Source organism: Epargyreus clarus, unplaced genomic scaffold, assembly GCF_041222505.1.
Source record: "Epargyreus clarus isolate Ecla_fem2 unplaced genomic scaffold, WU_Ecla_fem_2.2 ptg000005l, whole genome shotgun sequence".
Taxonomy (NCBI): domain Eukaryota; kingdom Metazoa; phylum Arthropoda; class Insecta; order Lepidoptera; family Hesperiidae; genus Epargyreus; species Epargyreus clarus.
In genome coordinates this window covers 12,104,579-12,126,133 of record NW_027332213.1, presented here as the reverse complement: position 1 = coordinate 12,126,133, position 21,555 = coordinate 12,104,579, and the positions used below count along the sequence as shown (strand labels likewise).

Here is a 21,555-nt window from a genome sequence, read left to right as displayed (position 1 = left end):
TGACAAAAAATACAATTGTCAAACAATACAGTCACGCGTTTGACTAGTGTATTATCCTCCTTACGACATGGCCGTCTTCATGACAAACATCTGTACATATAATGGCTGTGGGATTATATTTCCAAGTTTAGTGGATTTAATATGGCACATTGAAGATGTTCATATAGGTAAATAACAGTTAAAAGTGGATTTTTAGCATTTAAGTGCGTATCAATTGTTCCATAAATATATGGTGACCCTCCCTTCTTATCAATGTTTGTAAGTTGTCAACACTGATGTGTATTTTTGTAGATTACTAAAATTAAATTATTGCGGGAAATTGTGGCGATTATTTGAGTTAGCTTATTTGTTTACATTGTACATTAGGTTCAATGGGTGCATTTTATATTTATCAGCGTTCGTAGAATCGTAATAAAATGTGTTGTAAACATTGAACAGCTGATGTCAATTGCGTCTAATTGGAATGTTAAACAAATAGTAAGATGCCGGTTGTAGATTACGATCCAGCCGTGATCGAGCAGAAGGAAGCGTCGCAGCCGACGTCGGTGCCGCTGAGCTACATAAAGCGGTTCCTGTCGGAGGCGGCGCGGCGGCAGCTGCAGAGCATGCCGCCCGCCGCCGACGTCCGCCGGCGCCTTCTGCCTCCCCCCAAAACACCATCAGTCCGCAGTAATACACCCACAGGTAATTTATTACTACCTTGATAATGTTTATTACTTTCTTATCAGTACAAACAATTTATGCCAGTCCAAATCCAGAAGCATAAAAAATGTAGCATAATCCTACATTTTTATACATAGATATTTTTTACCCGACTGCCAAGGAAGGGTATTTATCAATTAACATAATTATATTTCTTATTTGAATATCGAATATAAATGGTTTGTTTAGATAATGATTTTCTATTTCCACAATTTCAGGCAGTGAAATAGATGAAGACGAGCTTATGAGTCCATCTGAAGATAGCAATGACTCTTGGACCACAGTTGAAGAATACAGCTCAGATTTTATTTTGCGTTATGGTGTCAAGTAAGTTAATGATATATTAAAATTATATTAATATAAGCTAGACTATTCGCTAGAGCTAATTGGTATTAAATAATCTAAATGAGATCATGGAATTTTGTGTATTATTTTGAAAATCATCATTGGCAACCATAATGAAGCAGCAGTGAGCTGCTGCTGAGTGCAGCAGTGTGTTGATAATCAAGGACCTGAGGGTTCAAAAGGGGATCGGTGTAAACACATTTTTAATGATTTGTAAATTATGATTGTGTGCAAACTGAAAAGAGCCATTGCCTCAAAGCATATTTGTTTTAAAGGCCCCAAATATGAAATGGTCACTTTTATAACATGTTCTAATATTAAATAGTGACAAAAATTAAAAATCACAGGATGAATGCTAATGCAACCTCTGGAGCCCTCGGTCCTGCAGCACAAGAGAAGCCCTTTGCTTGCCCTGTTCCTGGCTGCAAGAAACGTTACAAAAATGTTAACGGCATCAAGTACCACTCCAAGAATGGTCACAAGAAGGACGGCAAGTAAGTACATATATAAAATATTTGTCACCATGAAATATTAAATTACTTGGAGTTTAATTTATATTTTAAACCGTGAAATATTAAATTATCCGGAGTTTAATTTATATTTTAAATTAAAACTAAGTTGTGAAATATGCTCTAAGATTCAGGGACATCCCTGTTAGTGGGATATTATGTTTATTTATTAAAATTTTGTATTATCATCAATTTTCCTTACTAGAAAGTTTCCTGTATTGCCATCGCCGTATCAATATAGACAGAAAGTCTCTTCTGGACCCAAAAAACGATTGTCCGCCCAGGAATATTTTTGGAGGAAATGGGTATTTTAATTACCGAAATTTTGTATTATGTATTAAATATTCAATCATCAATTCATTATTGTTATATTGTGATGTAGTGGTGTAATAGTTAAAAAATCTACTGAGAAAAAATATTTTATTAATAAGTAAATTTATTCTATTTTGTTGTTACTTCATTACTAATTTATGCTCAGTATCGTAGAATTTATTGCATTGGTATAAAATTGAATACTCATAAATTTAAACAATCAATAGTTTTGGGGTCACTAAAAGTAATGTTGCAGGTGCAGAAATAGTAATTCATTATTATAGTTGAACTGTAATAACTTGGTATATTAGAAGTTTGAGTAAAATATGAATTTTAAATCAGATTTAGTCACATTGTGGAATGTCTTTGTAATAACTGTAATAAAATCCCAAATGTAAAACTAGGATAGAAAAGCGTAAACTGTACTATTTAATGAAAAACAAAAGTGTTCTTTCTAAATAATCATTAGTTAGTGTTCTCTATTTAAGTTGTAATGTAATTTTTTTTAACTTTCAGGATAAAAAAGGCTTACAAGTGCCAATGCGGCAAAAGCTATAAAACGGCTCAGGGTCTGAAGAGTCACTCCATAACCCAGCACATATCGAATGCGCCCCCGCCCGCACCCCCCGCCCCCGCACCCGCGCCCCCCGCCCCCGCCGCCGCCGCGGACACGCGCCGCATGCCCGGCCTCGTCGTGACGTCATCGCCCGCCGCCCACGCCCGCCCGCTCAACATCATCGACGGCATCGACGCCACCAAGCTGGTGCGCATCTACGACAGCATCAAGACGAAGGATCTGCCCTCGTTCACCATTCCGAAGCACAACCTCACGAACCTGAACATCGTGGCCGCGAACCAGGGCTCCGTGCGCCACTCGGTGCTCCTCACGCCGAGCTCCACGCCGGGCTCGAGCCCCGTGGAGCGAGCCAAGTACGAGCGATCGCCGAAGGTAACGGTGGCGAGCCAGCCTCTCGCCGCCTACAATCACGATAATCTCCCCAATTGAATACGAATGGAGAGCTCCCGAAACGAATTAAAGTCATTAGAGCTAAGTCAAGAGCTGAATGTGCAGTTCCTAAAAAATGAAAAAAAAGATCATTTTTATCTAACTCATTGTTATTTATCGTATTAATAGATATATCTCATTATGTGAAGGTGTTATGTGGCTATGTAACTCATTACGGAGATGTCGAGCTTAACTGCGAGCCACGCGATTATTCAATGACGTTTTGTGCCATTCGCTGTATGTGAATATTTTGCTATGATCTTTTGAATTAATGTTAGAACTGAATGTGACGTGTAATATTTATCTTCACACGCGACCATTTCATTTGCACCTTCATTTAACGAGTGTAAAGACATTATTTATTTAATATCTCGGAGTGAGATAGAATTTGTTTTTATTATTTTTTTAAGTTAAGTTGTTATTCTTATTGTTTGCTGTGATTTTAATAATATTTTCGTTTTTGTTACCAAAGGGACATTAATTATTATTTTTGTTATGGCTAATTTAGAAGGACTTACCGTGAAATGTGTGAAAAAATATAATAACTAAAAAAAATCTATTAAAAATGTCACGACTGATGACTTGTGAATACTTGGCACAAGTGTTATGAGTTATATTAAAATATTATAAAGGTTTATGAAGTACTTGGTTAAAATTTCTAGATATGTGAAGCACTATCATAGAGTAATTTAGAAATAAAACTGCAGTGCAATAAGCGTTAAAAAAAATCGATATAACTGTTTTAATTGGAATAGTTTGATGGGAAAATTTTACTACGCCAAAAAATAAGATAAATTTAACAAAAAGGCCAAAAACAAAAGGTTAAAATAAAATAAAAGAAACTTTTAAATGACGGTTAAGTAAATTAAATTCAAATGTTTACGATAATTTTCATTTGATTCATAAGTTAATTTAGTTATTTATTTATATTTTATGTTCAAACAAATGTTTCAAGATTTTTGTATAAAGTTACTAAAATATTTTCAAAATAATAAACTAAATATGTAGCTACAGTTCATGTCACAAAAAAGTATTTGATATTCACACGTTCATCGTCTGACAATGCCTTAAATAAAATCAAGCATATTCTCCATACTGAATCTTAAGCGTGTTTACAAAATATTATAAATCTAAAGAAGTTTTTTCAAAATATATCAGGAATTTTCATAGCTATTTCGGCAGGGTAATAGAGTTATCTCATTGAGATCCTTTGAATATTGTAATATTGTAAGTGCCATTTCCTAAAATGTACTTAATGTTAGGTATAAACACGCGGTTTGCTTTGATTAAATTATTTGTGTTGTAAACACTGGAACGGTAGATTTTTGTAATTAAGAGAAAACAACAAAAATAGCATTTGCTGTTAGTATCATTTAGGATAAAAAATATACTCGTAAATGTGATAATATATTATAGAAAAAATGAAAAAAAAAATGCTTCTAAGCATATACCTATTTAAAATATCTAGCGAGTAAGGTTGACACTTATTTAGAATTCTTTTGATGGACAGTAGAGGTGAGGAGAACCGTCTCTTTGTATCAAAAAGTTTCCGTTGAAAGCTTTTAAATTAGGGTTACTGTAGCAAGTGGGTAATTAAAAAAATCGCCAATAATATTAACGAATTTATTTTGGATTGCGTAAATTGTTAAGCTTCTATATACTGTAGTTCTATTGCAACTACTACTGTAGTCATAAAAATATTAAAGTTTTTAATTCGAAATACTTCTGTCTACAACATCGCTACGTTAATTTTGTACCCATTTGCAACAATAGCAATATTTTGAAGGGCTTTCGAAGTGCTATGTAATACTTACACTGGGGTATCTGTTGAAAGCGACTTATATAGGTATAAGACGGTTCTTCTTATCTATACTATTGATGTAATAGCATCGTGCGAGTTTGGCGGTATCCATATTATTATTAAAATAGTGGCCGTCATACTCTTTTTAGGCGTAATGTCACAATTTTGTATAAGTACTCATACTTAGTACCTTGTTTTTTAACAATTTTATATTATTAACCATTCAAAATCCCTTATTTATCATATAGTATTTAAAATATTGGGAAATTTAAGGTATACGTCAGTTTTGTTTGATTAACTACTATTTTTATTCAATGAGTAACATAAAGATAACATATTCATGTAAATTGGTTTAAAGTTCAATATTATACGAATGGATACATTGTTTAAAGAAATTATAGTTATAATATATAACGTATTGTGTCACAATAACACTAGATAAGTTGTAATTTATAACCTGATAAATTTATAAATTTCAATTAATGTCATTAATAATTATTATCGTTTGCTTATAAACATAGACGATAAAATTTTTGACTTATCTTTTGTTTTTGTCAATAACTATGTGGTACAAATATTAAGGATTTTATTTAAAATACTTGTATAGTAAACATTGTTAAAATGAATGGGATATGAAAGCCTTGTATCCCAAAATGGCAAGAAAAGAATGAGGTGCTAAAGAAAACAAGGGAATTGTCGGGAGACTTAGTGAGATGAGTGGCTTGTCTTAAAGTTAGTTAGTATACGGTGCTTAACGGGTAGACGATTGTGTGATATTCGGATTAAATCTACGCCATTGTTTGAATGCCAAAGAAAAACATCTCAAAACGTTTTAAATTAATCGGGTAATTGAATGGGTCACCGCTGATGTAAAGTTTTATAATATTTGTTTTTTTATGTCTATCGTACCACTACTGGGATTTCGACCAAACTATATTTTGTTGATGTGATCAACTTCCTGGGACATATGTCCGTCCTCGTTGTTTTTTTGAAAATCTATAAATTTTTATATCTATTTAGACTCCAAAAATTACATGTTACAAATATTTTTATTTTATTTCCGTGTTAATAAAAAAATACACTTACACTACTAGTTCATGTAACAGCTTCTAACTTAAGTTCTTTAGTAGTTTGAAATACCGAGTGGGTTGACTGTGTAATATTTTTATTTTGATTGTAGTGATTTAATTATAGATATAGTGTAACTTGTAGACTTAATGAGTATCTCAGTATGTATATTTTGTCATAATGTTGTTAATTATCAATGTCTTGGTGTTTCAACTTAACTTATATGAATATCATATTTGATGTAAGCTTCTTAATAATGGTAATTAATACTTTTTAGGCGCAAGTACATTAGTCATTTTGTAATATTGTAGGATAAATGTGTATTATTTGCAAATTGTAAATTTTGTCCCTTCAGCTTTGTTCGTGTTCCATATATGGAGATTTTAACGCAGTTAATAAATAATACAGTTTTCGATACAAAATTATTCCGGGGCTGTTTAAATTTTACATGATGACTGAAAGTAGGTTGATTCTGTTCCAAAAAAATATTTAAACTAATGTAAGTGCGCCAGCCTTGTCCTATCGAGAGGCCCATAAATGATCAAATGATTTGTTTTAATCGTCTAAAAAGTGACCGTGGTGAGTGCGGCGCTTTCAAAAGACATAATGTACAATATTTATAATTCAGTACATACAATTTAGCTTCTTGTAATTTGAGGGCGATGAGGGTTAATAAAATCAACAAATCGTTTACAGGCCTCTTTATACTCGACGGTTAGGGATGAATAATAATGTTAAGGTTCATTTTGCATGTAAACGACGCATCTTCGTTTGTTGTGCTCGTATTGTGTACTGGACGTCGGTATCCATTGTTTCGTTTAAGACTGATTGTTGGATATTGTTGGTACTTGTTGTGTCCTTAATTTATTTTTACATTTAGAAAGACATTGTTGACGTGCTCATGTGTAAACGAAAAGGCTTTTTCATTGATTTTTATGTATTTTTTCGCCAAAAAACTATTATTAATTTTATTTATTGACTTGGTTATGGTGGTGACATGGTAATTAAGATTCTCCGGGGGTTCCATATTTGTTTTATAAAAAAAAGTAAATCAAATGAGAAATACTATTATTCGCAATTATATGTATCATAAGAAAATATACACATTAACATTCCCAGTATTGTGGATGCATTCATTTTACTTTACACTGAGAACATGTGTCAGTAATAATTTAATATAATCCTATGTGACAAATTGAAATATTGATATTCTTCATCATTTCATTTTTATCTACATTTTTATTACATATTATATTGGAATCTCTGGAGGAACAGAAGTATAAAGCCCCGTGTTTATGATATTTATTGTTTATAAACATTGTAGTGTGATCACTTCATTAGCATATTGCAGATGATGATGATGCAATGGAAAGTTCACAAGTGTAAAGTAGTAAACATAAATACGGGACTTGCATAGCTTAGCCATAGAGGCAGCTCCAATAAGGTTATTTATAAACGAGTGTTATTATTTTGCAGCGTCGAACAGATACGCAAATCTCATACTTTTTTACTTTTATACTCTTTGAAAATTACAAGAGAACGATTAATCTTCTACGCAAGTTCTGTAACGTCATTGGCGTTACAGGGTTTCTGAAAGTGGCGTTTAAATAAAAATAAATTTAATGTATCAATGTAGTCCTAAACCTACAAAATATATCACAATTCACATATATTTTTACATGTATGTAGAAAGTACACCTCATACAGTTTACATCTCATATCGTTTGCCAAATAATAATTGCCACAGAAAGAACAAAATGTAAGAACCAACACCTCGGTTTACATATCTATAGTGAACACGTGAAATATCAAAATTATTTGAGATGAAATGGAAAAAGTGAAAATTATTAACAGACATTTTAGCCGTATTAAAATCTAAGTCTGTTGAAAATATTATTGTGCGTTAGTTATTCCAAGATAATATAATTAACTAAAATACTTTATTCAAATTGTTATTCACAGTATAAAAAAATACTACTGGTACTATCAAATTGATATTTAATTGTTACATAACTCATTGCCAAAGTATAGCCTTGCCACTTTTAGAAATGCCAAGATCTTTTACTAAAATATACATTTGTATGAACCTCAACTAGCAGCTATTATTGTCAATTAAATACATTATAATATATATGACCAATTTTCGACGACGTTACTGTAAGCTGTGGGATTTGGATAATTTTGTAACTGTTAAAAATATCTTGAAGTTGATGCATGAAGTTACCAGATCGATATGTCTATATTTCATTGAATATAATGCTAACATATTTATTTATTATTAAAATAGTAACCATTCTGTTTACCTTACATCTCTATCCATATAAGGTTGTGAAGTATCTAATATATAAAAAATAACTAAATCTTTTTACCTACCGATAAAATATAATGTTAACTTGCGCATCAAAATATAAGTTAATTTATTAAGCTGATTGATATTTAAGTATATGGGAAACCTTGAAATGCTTTTTGAGACTATCTGGCAGACGAGATACCTCATAATTACTTCATCAATATTTAATAGAGGCATGGCGGACTATTGTTCTAGTCAGTATTCTTAGTATGAGTTTATTTGTTTACGTATTTGCTCATACATTTCAAATCAGCGCACCTAGTGGACTGTGTCAGAACTGATTGGAAATGTATGGGAAATATGTAAACAAATACAAAGACAACGTTATTTTTGTAAAAACGTAAGAACTCATACTAAGAGTACTGATTCAGTGTTAACTAAATGTCGACTAGCTTGTCTATGGCCGATTTCCATTATAACCGCTTCTATAAAGTTTAAAATTATTCCAACGAGTTTGATATTTTGGCATTATCTTTTTTGTACGTAAAATTAAATGTGTTTAGTTTACAATTAAAAGGCACAGCTTTCTAGAGTAAGAACATATGTGTGTATATTGACAAAAATTGGAAAAAAAATATATGTCGTAAAATTATGTAGCCTGTTAAATAAATCTTAATGTTTGTTTTGATGCCAGTTGACGTTTTAATAATAACAATTTCAATGTCTATAATAAAGCCAAATTACAACCACATTATTATTGTTTCAATTCTTTATTTATATATTTCTGTATTACAAATATTTACTTAATCTAGTTATAACATAATTTATCACAATAATAATATGTAAGAAGCTTCGTATTAAATATTGACTAACTATTTTAATATTTGCTTGGTTTTATGTATTTATGTATTTATTTTTCTAGACCTTAGAGTGAAATTCAGTTAAAAGATATTTGGATACAAGAGGTCTAAAGTACAATAATTTCTAAAAGCAATATCTAAGACAACGGTAATTCACTTGATGTTCACAAATTAGTTTCCACTTACTACTGAAATTAATCTGGTATACACTACAAACAGATTGCTTATATTGGTTATTGGTTTAAAATAACTGCTTCAAAATACATTTTTAAAGTGGTGGTTTTAAATTATACTTTTTAGTTATTTTTTATTAGCAAGTTGATCTATCAAGTTTTGTATCTTCTCGTGCTGAGCAGACTCGTTCATCGGGCACTTGTTCTTTACGAAGAATAAAGCCCCCTCATCTTTTTGTTCAAATGCCACCTGTGCTGCGTCCTCGAAATATCTAGAACAGAAACGATATTTCGATATTAGTTGCTCATTGGTCATTGGTCAGAAGATCGGCATTTTTGGTTTACTATTAAAAGTATTTTGATCGAAGACATTTTTACTTTTCATCAATTTTGTATCAATAACAAGGCTTTGTGTTTTTCGGCCTGACATTTATTTAATGCTCACATGCTAGTGTCAGCGCGCAGCTCAGGCGGCGACGACTGCGGCAGTACTGCAGAGCGCCGACTGCGGCAGTACTGCAGAGCGCCGACTGCGGCAGTACTGCAGAGCGTCGACTGCGACAGTACTGCAGAGCGTCGACTGCGGCAGTACTGCAGAGCGTCGACTGCGGCAGTACTGCAGAGCGCCGACTGCGGCAGTACTGCAGAGCGTCGACTGCGACAGTACTGCAGAGCGCCGACTGCGGCAGTACTGCAGAGCGCCGACTGCGGCAGTACTGCAGAGCGTCGACTGCGGCAGTACTACAGAGCGTCGACTGCGGCAGTACTGCAGAGCGTCGACTGCGGCAGTACTGCAGAGCGCCGACTGCGGCAGTACTGCAGAGCGCCGACTGCGGCAGTACTGCAGAGCGCCGACTGCGGCAGTACTGCAGAGCGTCGACTGCGACAGTACTGCAGAGCGTCGACTGCGGCAGTACTGCAGAGCGCCGACTGCGGCAGTACTGCAGAGCGTCGACTGCGACAGTACTGCAGAGCGTCGACTGCGGCAGTACTGCAGAGCGCCGACTGCGGCAGTACTGCAGAGCGTCGACTGCGACAGTACTGCAGAGCGTCGACTGCGGCAGTACTGCAGAGCGTCGACTGCGGCAGTACTGCAGAGCGCCGACTGCGGCAGTACTGCAGAGCGCCGACTGCGGCAGTACTGCAGAAACCGAATGCGGTAGTACTGCAGAGCGCCGACTGCGACAGTACTGCAGAAACCGAATGCGGTAGTACTGCAGAGCGCCGACTGCGGCAGTACTGCAGAGCGTCGACTGCGGCAGTACTGCAGAGCGCCGACTGCGGCAGTACTGCAGAGCGCCGACTGCGGCAGTACTGCAGAAACCGAATGCGGTAGTACTGCAGAGCGCCGACTGCGACAGTGCTGCAGAAACCGAATGCGGTAGTACTGCAGAGCGCCGACTGCGACAGTGCTGCTGAGCGCGGGGCGGCACACTCACCCGGCCTTCACGTAGTACTTGACCTTGAGGTGGTCGGGCGCGCGCGGCAGGAAGCGCGGCGCGAGGTCGCGGCGCGCGGCGCGCACGCACGCGTCGACGCAGAGCTCGGGCGGCGCGCGGCGCGCTCGCGACAGCTTCTCCATCTCGTCCCACTCCCCCCGCGCCGCCAGGCTCTCCACGCGCAGCCAGCTGTACCTGGAACGTTATGCAAAATTTAGAGAACTACGAACTATTTGCCGAACAAAGACGAATATGTAAACATCGCGCACATACTGTGTAATGTTGGGCATTGGTCTCCTTTCAGAATGGATTAGGACATAGTCCACCGCATTCGCTAAGTTGACAACATTTTTTTATAAGAATGGATGCATAATTCTTTAATTCGTGAAAAAAAACCGGCATTAAAATTCGTGGCGAACATCAAATCCACAAAAAAATAATATTTTAGATTTTTTTAAATATTAAAGTACCTTCTATCCGGCATCTTGTACTCAGCGCGCAGTTTATCAGCGAGCTTTATCTCTCCCTTGTTGAGCAATTTCTTCACGGTGTCGTGCAGCGATAGACCGATGAAACTCTCTCCGTACGTTTCTTGTAAGCTGGACTGCTGTTTGTACAGTTTGCGAGCATTCTCACAGATGGATGCACCTATAATAATATTTATAATTTTGTAGAAAATATTTCGTTGCGAAATATTGCATTACACACGAAAAGCTATGAAAGTGTCAATTCACATTTTATCGCCACCAGAGACAAATCATGTGCCCACTCTAAACTGTATCTGGTATAGAATGGACACAAACTCCCCCGAGACTAGCGTACTGCCAAACCCACATTTAATTGCTTGCTCACCAGATCCTAATTTTATTTATTATCTATAACCAGAGACTAGTCTTATGTCTATTCCGGACTTACCTAGTAACCTACTGCCAATTGCTCACCTAGATCGTTCCTGCCCTTCTTGTAGCACTCCCTGGCAGAGATGAGCGATGCCTCCGCGCTGCCCGCGTTATTCGGATTCACGGCGTCGCGGATGTTTCAGGGACTTGCTCGGGGAGGGCTAGCCTACTGTCTGTCCCAAATTTAGCCTCGTGCCTATCAGAGGCTAGTCTAGCGCCTATCCTAATTTTATTTGGTCTTCACCATCAGAGACTAGTCTTATGTCCATACCGCTCTGGTCAGGTCTACCTGAGGCTAGCCTACTATTACTCACCCAGGTCATTCCAGCCTTGTAGTACTCCCTGGCAGATATGAGCGATGCCTCCGCGCTGCCCGCGTTGTTTTGGTCCACTGCGTCGCGGATGTATGGGACGGCTAGCCTACTGCCTATTCCAAATTTAGCCTCGTGCCTATCAGAGGCTAGTCTAGCGTATCCCAATTTTATTCTGTACCCACTACCAAAGACTAGTCTTGTGTCCATTCCGGACTAGTCTGGTGCCTATTTGAGGCTAGCCTACTGCCTATTGCAACAGGTCTTATAAAACAGGCTGCACAATTTTATCGGAGGCTCTCACCTAGATCGTTCCTGCCCTTCTTGTAACACTCCCTGGCTGATATGAGCGATGCTTCCGCGCTGCCCGCGTTGTTCTGGTCCACTGCATCGCGGATGTGTGTGGCGGCCTGCTCGGGGAAGTTGTCCTCTTGCACGAACACCGTGCGCAACGCCTCGCGGTTGTGGTTCGCGCAGTACTTTATGTAGAGCGCGTGGGCGAGCGGGAAGCTTCGGATTGTTAACTGTCGAAGTGTTTATAGAGTTATTCATTAAGAACATGATGTCTCAATTCGACAGATCAAAAATAGGTAACATCGATAAATGCACAAATAAAAAAAATATGTAATGAGAAAGATTTAAAAAACCATTATTCAAAAATAAATATAAATAAATATTTATGTATGGCCAAAAAAATAAAATGAGAAAAAGACAAGAATAATTTCTTACAATAAGAATAATATCATAGAATTGCAGGACTAGAAAACTTATTTGAAAAAAATATTTGAACACAGAACATATGATAAGCAATCACATAATGTACTAATACATGACTAATACTAGTGATACAGTAGAAAATCGATTATCCGGACCTCAGTTATAAATATTCGCGATTATCTGGATTGACAAACGTGAACAAGTAACTTTGTAATAACCCTTGCAAATCAGCCACATTTTGTGTGACATGTGCATTTAAATTCCGGAAAGTCGCCAAATCGCAACTAAAAAGTTACTATAAAAAACAAAAACCCGATTGCTGAAAATATAGCCTATGTTATCTCTACAATTTAGACAAATCCAACGACACATAATATGTCAAAATTAGTGAAGTCGTTTGAGTTCGCCAAAGAATGAAAAATACATACGTAACAAACATATAGTCGAAAAACATTACCTTCCTAAATCGGTTTAAATAGCGTTTCTTTATAAACTCAATTAACCAAATTTTCGATAATCCGAATGCCACAAATACGACAACAAATAGGTCGCTTAGTTGAGATTCTACTAGAGTAGTATTATGGCTAATTTTGATAATGATTCCTAATTTAAATATCTCCTACTATGGTGTGTAGCGAAAATACACAGTCAACACAAACAATAAAACTCGATAAAGACCAACAGTTAGTCTTATAGTGATGCTATTGCTTAGTATATACGCAATGGCAAAAACATTTATAAATACGTCCAAAATAAAATATTAAAATAATTATAGCTTTATACAAAATACTCATTACTCACTTTTAATATTAAAAGTATGAAACGTTCATAGCTATGTTTATTTTTTACAACTGTGAGGATAGTGTATTAACATTCGTACGGTGTAAAAATCGGCTACTTTGGACACAGAAATGCGTGGCTAAAATGCGGGTTTAGGTCACAGAGTGCTATAAAAAAATATCTTTTCCTTTTTCCGCTGTTTTACCTTTATTTAAAATACTTTGTACAAACAAGAATACTAGAAGAATCTACCTGCGTTTTACAATAAAATATTTATTGAAAAACTCAACTGAAAAAAATGTTCATTTTATTCGGAAAATAATTTGGGGCCAAAGGGCCTCCACACCTTTGTTGCCCCAAGGCCTCTATACCTCTAAATACGGCTCTGCTACTAAGTATTCTCATAGTACACACAACTACACTTTGTCAAGTGTTGTACAATTATCCACATTACAAAATCATATATAAATATCACAAAGTGTTTTGTGATCTTTATATCGTAAACAATTGAAAGTTCTTACCTCAAACTCATGTTTACCCATCTTTTCTTTGAGATGCAAAAGTACAATATACACCAAGTCCGTGTCCCCGCTAGCGGTGGCCTTCAGCAGCGCGGTGCGGCCCTCACCCAACGCGAGGAGTAGCGGCACTTGCAGCTTACTGCGCGTTTCGTATTCGAGGATCTGTTAAAAATATTTTTTATTGACGCATCAACGACCCACGTCAAGGTTTCGATCCTTTTAAAATTCCTTTAAATGTGAAAAACAATTAAAAATGACAATTTGTTCCCAAATTTCGTTCGGTTTTCGTTCTTAACTTTGTTATTTTTGCTTTTACTACAAAAAGTTATAGAATTTTTAGTGATAATTCAACATGTCTCTAATCGTTCTTACAAATTTTCTGTGTGACGAACACTTTGCCTAATAAATTTATTTTCACCCCTTCTTCAAGATGGCGACCGAGAGACAAAGAGTTGCGATCCCAAAATTTCTATTTAGCTTTACACTAACCCCGCTCCCCTTGAAAAATAAAATGGCGTCCTGTCTATTACAACCTAAATGTAACTTTGCAATGGACAATTTCCCGGTTTCACTAAAGTGTTAAAAAGAAAGTCCTATAAATGACCTCGTTAAAACAGAGAGCGATAAATTAATAAAAGGTACATAGAACTTACTTTGATAGCGAGTGCTTTACGACCTTTCTCCGCAGCCTTCATAGCGATGGTGGAGTACGATATGCCGGGGATGTTGCGCAGTTTCTCCCCTATCTCCCGCGCCGCGCTCTCGTTGTCCAGGTGCGGTTGTGTTACCTGAAATATTACTGCTGGATGTATTTCTGGCCATTCGGGTGAGTAGGGGACGATCGGCTAGTAACTACCTTAAATTGGCCTTTTTCAGTCGAGACTAGTCCAGTGCCTATCGAAGACTAGTCTTGTCTTCCACCCGAGATTAATCTGGTGCACATTAGAAATTGTTATCATGTCCAGCAGAAACTAATTATGCATCAACCCTGAATTGATCTGGTGCCTACCCAAGGCTATCCTACTTGCCATCCCAAATTAATTTCGTGTGAGACTAGTCCAACACCTATACCGAACTAATTTGGTACCGACCACCAGAGACTAGTCTTGTGTCGCAATTATTGCAACATGTAATTTTGACGTGTTCTTCACTTTTACTTGTTATTTAAAAATAAATAATGTAATAATTATAAAATTATGTTTTTAAATCATATGTGTCGTTATGAAATAATTTTATTAAAATATTAAATGAAATGGAAAATATTTAACTTATTCAGAGTAATTTCCAACGAATTATTTATTTACCTTATAACATGCCCAATGTGAAAGCACTCTGGTTTGTCCATCTTTCAACTGGAGGTATGACGCGATGTGACCCGCCAAGCAATGCAGTCGACGCCAAATGAGCCTATCTAGAAGTATCCTTTCACCTAGATTTTGAACTCTATTTTATAATGTTAAGGCATAATATTGATGTTATAATTTTTAATAATTGGACTGGTTTAAAAAAATACAAAAGTATCAGATGCATTACTAAAAGTAAATTTAATAGAAGAAAGTCCGTCTATAAAAAGTAATAGGTGAAGGTAGAGCTCCAATACCATTGAAATTTATTATAGATATCTATATAATAATTAGCCGCCGACCCGAATAATTAGTAACCGACCATAGATAACTATCTATGGTCAACAGTGGTCGTTTACTACCATGTAGACTGCATGCTATCATGCGCAATTTACTTCGTTGATCATCCATTTTCTTTTATTCCTTATCTTTTTTCATTCGTTCTTTCTTTCTTTCTTTCTATTCTTCTTACCTTATTTTTTCTTTTATTATAACCACATCCACAATACACAAAAAATTCAAAGGATACTGCAAGAACGTAAGCGGTATCGCAACCCTCGGATCGCGGACCGCATTCAACACACGAAGCCACCTGCACGTTGTGACGTAATGATCCGTCAACACAGCATCCATAATGAACCCCTTGCCGAACTGTGCCGCTCGGATCAGCATCTTCTGGACTTCGGGCTCGAACTCGAAAGCCGCGGCGTTGATGCAATCCTGCACCGCGTTGGGTAGGTCCGGTTTCACCAGGCGGATGTATTCGTCGGCGCGGTGGCTGCGTTTCTAGAAGAAAATATATAAAAAATATATGTAATGCAACTCTAGGCAGTTAACGATACAAATGGTCGATACGTAGGAAGACGGAAAAAATGATTATGAATTCATTTATGAATGAATGATAAAACATTGTTACCAGTAAAAAATAGTAACGACATATTTGTTGTGATTGGAACTTCAACGCTATTTCTGTCTGTCGTATATAACAGCAAAGCTCTGCTGTGATTGGCTCGACAGGTTACATAAGAGGCCCTTACATAAGGTTTCATTCCAATTTAAGTTTTATAATTCTCAACGCATCGGTGGATGAGCTAAAAGTTAATTCAAGGTTGGCCACTAATCCTGCAGACTACATGCTCGTTTAACATTATAATCTTATAAAAATAACCTGGAATTGCTTCGACGCCTCCAACAGATATGAACCCGGAGCGGTGCTGTTTATTCTGAAAATCTTCTCAACCACGACAGGTACTTTCTGGATGAGCTCATGCGTCATTTCCGATATAACGCGAACACAGTCGATCTCCGGTATGATGTGGAAGGGTCCGTCGTAAGGGTACGATTCCGAGGTACCATTGAAACCGTAGATTATCATCATATTGTCCCAATGACTTACTATGGCTTGGGAGCCGCACCTAAAAATGCAATGGTATAGACCGCGTAAAAATGCTAGTCCGCTCTGAATATAGAAATGAATCGCGTCGCCATAGCAAATTACATGACTACACCTGGTAGCAATAACTTCAGAGCGGACTAGCAGTTTGGCGCGGATTATATATAAGTACGATTTAAAGTTGGTAGAACTCTTTGTGGTTCACTATGAAATACCATATAGGACCATTTATAAAAGTGAAGAGAATATCATCTCAATTATAATTATGACTTAAATAGCATAACGCTGATAAAACTTTTAAATGAAGGTATGCGTAAGTAAGTGGACTTTGAACTCAGTCCCTAGTGGCAGCAGTGTTTCTGTGATTGACTTGCCCTGGGGTTATTTTCATGTGTAAAGTCAGTTACAGATGAACATGGGCGGCAGGGACGTCCATACATAAGGTTAATTAAATGCTCATTGACTGCTGTTCTTATATGCTACTTTCAAATCTATGATGAATAATTAAAACTAGACTAGTCTAAAGCCCAAATGAGACTAGTTTAGTGCCCATTCAAGACTAGTCTAGTGACCATCTCAAATTGACCTTGTCAGAGACTAATGTTGTGCAGTTCTCAAACTAGTTTGGAACTATCCCGAGATTATCATACCACCCCACTCAGTAAAGTTTGATAGCCATCTGTTACAGATGTACATGGGTGACAGGGAAATAAAATTAACTGAATTCTTATTAACAGCTGTTCTTATATGTTATTCTCAAATCTATATTAATTACTAATTAAAAACAATGTTGCTTACCACACCAGTTCCTTTGGCTGTATAATATATTCAGTGTCAATCTCACAGTACTTGCTTTTGAAGTCGGATGAGCCAATCCAGAGGAACCCAGAGTCCGTGAACAAGGCAACATGCTTCCCGTTCTGTGACGGCACTATTGACAGGATTTGTGTGTATGCGTTCTGTATGTCTGGTCTCTAAAATAGATTAGGAAATGTTCAAACATATGTTGAGTTTACAAATATTTATAAATATCGTCATTATATAAATAGACATTGACTAATCATTTTTATATTTCGTAACAACAACATAGATTAGTAAAGATTACTCACTCCTAACTAGAAAATGTACCCAGTTTTGAGAGTTGAAATAGTTGCGTAAAAAAGTTTTGCCACGTCTCCGTGCTAAAATGTCCCTAAAATATTTGAAATAATTATTTATGTATTATGTAAATTACGCAGTATTAGTCATTTATTCGTAAATTTTCTCTAAAAATGGTTTTATTTGTCAAGGATTCAAAAAAAGAACTTACTAAAATAAGCCGTTTGTGGCTTCATTCAATTTCAAGGCGGCGAAGTATCTTTACTAATCTATGAACAACAATTGATTTTCTTATATATTATTTAATAGACTATGGTAGCTTGTTCACAGTTGTATTTCATGTTTGGCAATAGAGGACGAGTGTAGATTTAATATAGCTTATCAAATAAAAAAAATGGTTATCTGTTCTCACACTGAATTTTATACCTATGGGGAAGGTCTGTTTATAGAATTATTATTTGCTGGATCCTGCTACAGGGGAGAGTCAAATAATTTCTTTAAATCAAGCCTTCTGTAAGCCCACGTGCATGGACTTATACGGTATATTATTATCAAAGATTACCATTAACACTGCCCTCGTTTCACCAAGCTGACATTTGTACACTTCTTTATCGCGGCACACAAGGAATCCAATAACTGCCGAAGACCTTAATCCTTGGCTTATAACGCACCATGCACTTATTGGTTCATTTGCTCCTGTAATTTATTAATTTAATAATTCATTTCATGTCACTAACATGACAATTATTTTATTAAAAATACTTTAAAGAGAGACTCTTATCCTATATGTTGTTAGTCATGAAGTACAATAATAATAAAATGACATTGTACATTATTTAATTTAACAAACCATATGCAGTCTGAAATAAAAGCAATAACGTGTAAAAAGTAGAAATAGGTTAACTATGACTTTGACAGACTAGCCGACTTACCGACTAGTCAGTAGGCTAATATAACTAATAATAGGACTTCCAAAAATTGGAGGTTTTGTATTTGGCTGTATTTTTATTTTGTAAGAATATATTTTTTTTTTTATTATATACCGCATTTTTATATTATATACTGCGACATACCGCAGACGGGTTGGCTGGTGAAAAGCAGTCACATTTGCAACACCAGAGGAGTCTGCTTTGAAGAAGCTCTCCTTTTGCATCCCTCTTGAAGAGCCCCATGTCATTGTTATATACATACTTTCATATTTATTATACAAAAGTAAAAGTTGATTCTCAAATGACCTACCAAACTAGTTGTCCTGTTTTGTAAAGTTTTATATTGTACTTACTAGGTAAATCAGGAACAGATCTAATTTTTGGCTCTGATACATTGCTGACAAGAAACATCCTATTAGTGGTGGTTATCACTGCCAGGCCTATGCCATGAGGGTTTGAGAACAGTTGTGCTTTGCACACCTAGAAAAAATATTAATATTTTACTTTGCACACTATATACATAGTTATATTACTTATTACATATTTGTTGCACCATAGAAATGTAAAATGAGCTTGCAATCTACCTGATGGTAAGTGGCTACTGCCGCTGTAGATACAATTAGATCCCTACCTGAGGTTGGCCGAAAATGCGCCGCTACCCTTGAGGTCTAACGTAGCACGCCTCAGAAAAGTATGTCTCCCTTCAAACCATAATATAGCAGTGCTTAACACTGCTTATTTTAATAGGTAGAAATAGGTGTTGCGGTAGTGCAGCCAGAGTCAAACCACAAAAACGTTCTAACATCTTTTAAAGCTAAGCTAAGTAACATAACCTACCTTTGTGTCTCTAGCCTCCTGCCCCATACTGAATGTTTTCTGATAGGCTCCAAACATATCATATATGAGTACATCCCCACTCTCCTGCACACATAGAAGCTGCTCTCCATCAGACCAGCCCATGTGTATTAGCACTCCACTGTTCCACTGAAATATGAGAAAATGTCTTTTGTAGTTTAAGTAAATATTTTTTACTTACAATAGTAACAGTAAAATAATGCTTTCTACACTCATTGCCCCACACTACATTTCTTGTGTTGTGGGTGCCATGACACAAAACAAAGACAGATACTGAACACCCAGAAACGAAATCTAAAATCATCATTTAGAGTACTGGCTGGCCAGTGATCCATTGCATCGAGGTTGTATATAGTTTATACAGTCCACTGGACAAGATTACTAGAGAAACCTATACATACATTATTCTCATCATTATCATGAATTATTCTGATATTATATTATAAACTCATGTCTGGTTAAAGTCATGAGTCCTTATCAAGCCTTTACATCTAATTTAGTTCCATTAATATGTGGATAAAAATATGTATGATTAGGTTTATTTTGTTCTGTTTATGTTGTCAACCCATTTGTGCCCCACTGTTTGGCACAGTCTCCTCTCGAAGCGACGGGTTAAGGAAATAAATGAATTGTTTATGACACAATTGTACAATTGTTAATTAAAATACATAAGTTTAAACATACCAAGATCTTAGATATAACGTTGCCAACACAATTATAGATGGTGATGACAGGTTTGGCAGTGTTGGTGACGTACTTCTTGTCCCGTACAACTGCGATGGGGCCTCCGTAAGCAGCTCCACTCACCATCATACTGCCGAGACCCTCATGCATTGACCATAGCATGGTGTATAGGTCAATTTTCCTATAAAAATGCATGAATTATTTATAAAGGTTTTGACTATGATAAATTGATTTGACTAAGGCTGAGGGAAAAGTATTTTAAACAATATACAGGCTATGAGATACACATAGAAGATTTATCTTAATCTTATAACAAATATTCCTGAAAAGAAATGCCTGATAAAATTAACTTTTGCTTACATCATTTGCTATATAGTACACCCTATATAATCATAGATTTATCCACTATTAAAGGTATTTAGCTACTTTGTAATTGCCTCTAAAGGACATAAATTCGTCTGAAAGATGGTAACAGATCCCTTGCTGCTGCTTGCTGAGGTTTAAATGGAAATTATTTACAGATATCTGTCATGTTTGTAAGTCTGCATTATAACTCTTCAGATTACAACAGCATTAATACTGTTGTTACAGCCAGACACATATGTTCAAATTAATTTGTTATTTAATAAAAAACGTAAAATAAAATGATAAAGCAAAATTTACAAACCTATAATAGGATTCCAGTAGGAACCAGTCTGCAGTCAATAACGCCGACATTTTTCTGTCGAATTATGATTCGATATCGAGTGAGTGTAAGCTGATATTACTAATTATTATAACTAATTATAATTTTTCCCTAACAGAATTATCACTTCATATCACTCATTGTTCACGCCCCTATTATTCAGAATTCACGACACGTAATTTAAAAATGTTTACTTTTTAAATATTTAGAGCACCATACGACGCAATTACAAGTAATTGTATAAATAAGCACAATTTCCCTTTTTTGTTTACAAAAATGAGAAAAGTAGGCAGTAGTCACTTCTTTCCTTTGAATTATTTTGACATTTTACAATTAAGCAAACGCAATGACTTTGACTGATAATATTTTTGACGTGAGTTATCCAACTGTCATTGACGTAAACGTTCCATTGTACGAAGAATAAAGATGTAAGCTTATTACATTTTTACTTTATTGATTATATTATTAAATTCTCAATTTTAGGATATAAATATTTGTGACTATTCTGTATGATGAGGCCCTGATCTTAAAGCATAAATAATTCACAAGGTGAAACACGAAATACCATTAATATTAAGTAAACTGGCACTGACTACTGTTTTAATTGTAGTACAAATAATTACAAAACATAATAATTAAAGGGATTGTAATTTTTTACATAATGTACAAAATGTAAAGAAATCATTGTAGGATATGCATGAATTAATATAAACGAGTAATATAAACTTGCAATATATCATTACTAAACATATATTACTTAGAGTGGGTATTTTGTAGTTTTCGCTTTCACTGAGGATGAAAAACTTTGACGGAAATTAAGACTTGTAACACCGCT

General features: G+C 35.8%; 2 protein-coding genes across 2 annotated transcripts; one reads left to right on the top strand and one right to left on the bottom strand.

The window, feature by feature from the left end:
- The first annotated feature begins 4 nt into the window (after window positions 1-4).
- On the top strand, window positions 5-8,784 carry LOC140742324 (juxtaposed with another zinc finger protein 1). The gene is made up of 5 exons (XM_073073225.1): window positions 5-167; window positions 496-684; window positions 921-1,029; window positions 1,395-1,541; window positions 2,385-8,784. Exons 1-5 carry the CDS (start codon window positions 68-70, stop codon window positions 2,872-2,874), a joined length of 1,035 nt encoding a protein of 344 aa, XP_072929326.1. The 5' UTR covers window positions 5-67; the 3' UTR covers window positions 2,875-8,784.
- Window positions 8,785-8,950: 166 nt separating this feature from the next.
- Vps16A (vacuolar protein sorting 16) lies at window positions 8,951-21,073 on the bottom strand. Its single transcript, XM_073073203.1, has 15 exons — window positions 20,703-21,073; window positions 20,036-20,216; window positions 19,334-19,480; window positions 18,850-18,976; window positions 18,130-18,263; window positions 17,268-17,443; window positions 16,245-16,491; window positions 15,606-15,862; window positions 15,038-15,176; window positions 14,387-14,521; window positions 13,734-13,895; window positions 12,020-12,239; window positions 10,976-11,153; window positions 10,506-10,700; window positions 8,951-9,338 (listed from the first exon to the last, which is right to left on the bottom strand). The coding sequence occupies exons 1-15, from the start codon at window positions 20,750-20,752 to the stop codon at window positions 9,194-9,196; spliced, it is 2,493 nt and encodes an 830-aa protein (XP_072929304.1). The 5' UTR covers window positions 20,753-21,073; the 3' UTR covers window positions 8,951-9,193.
- Between the last annotated feature and the right edge of the window lie 482 nt (window positions 21,074-21,555).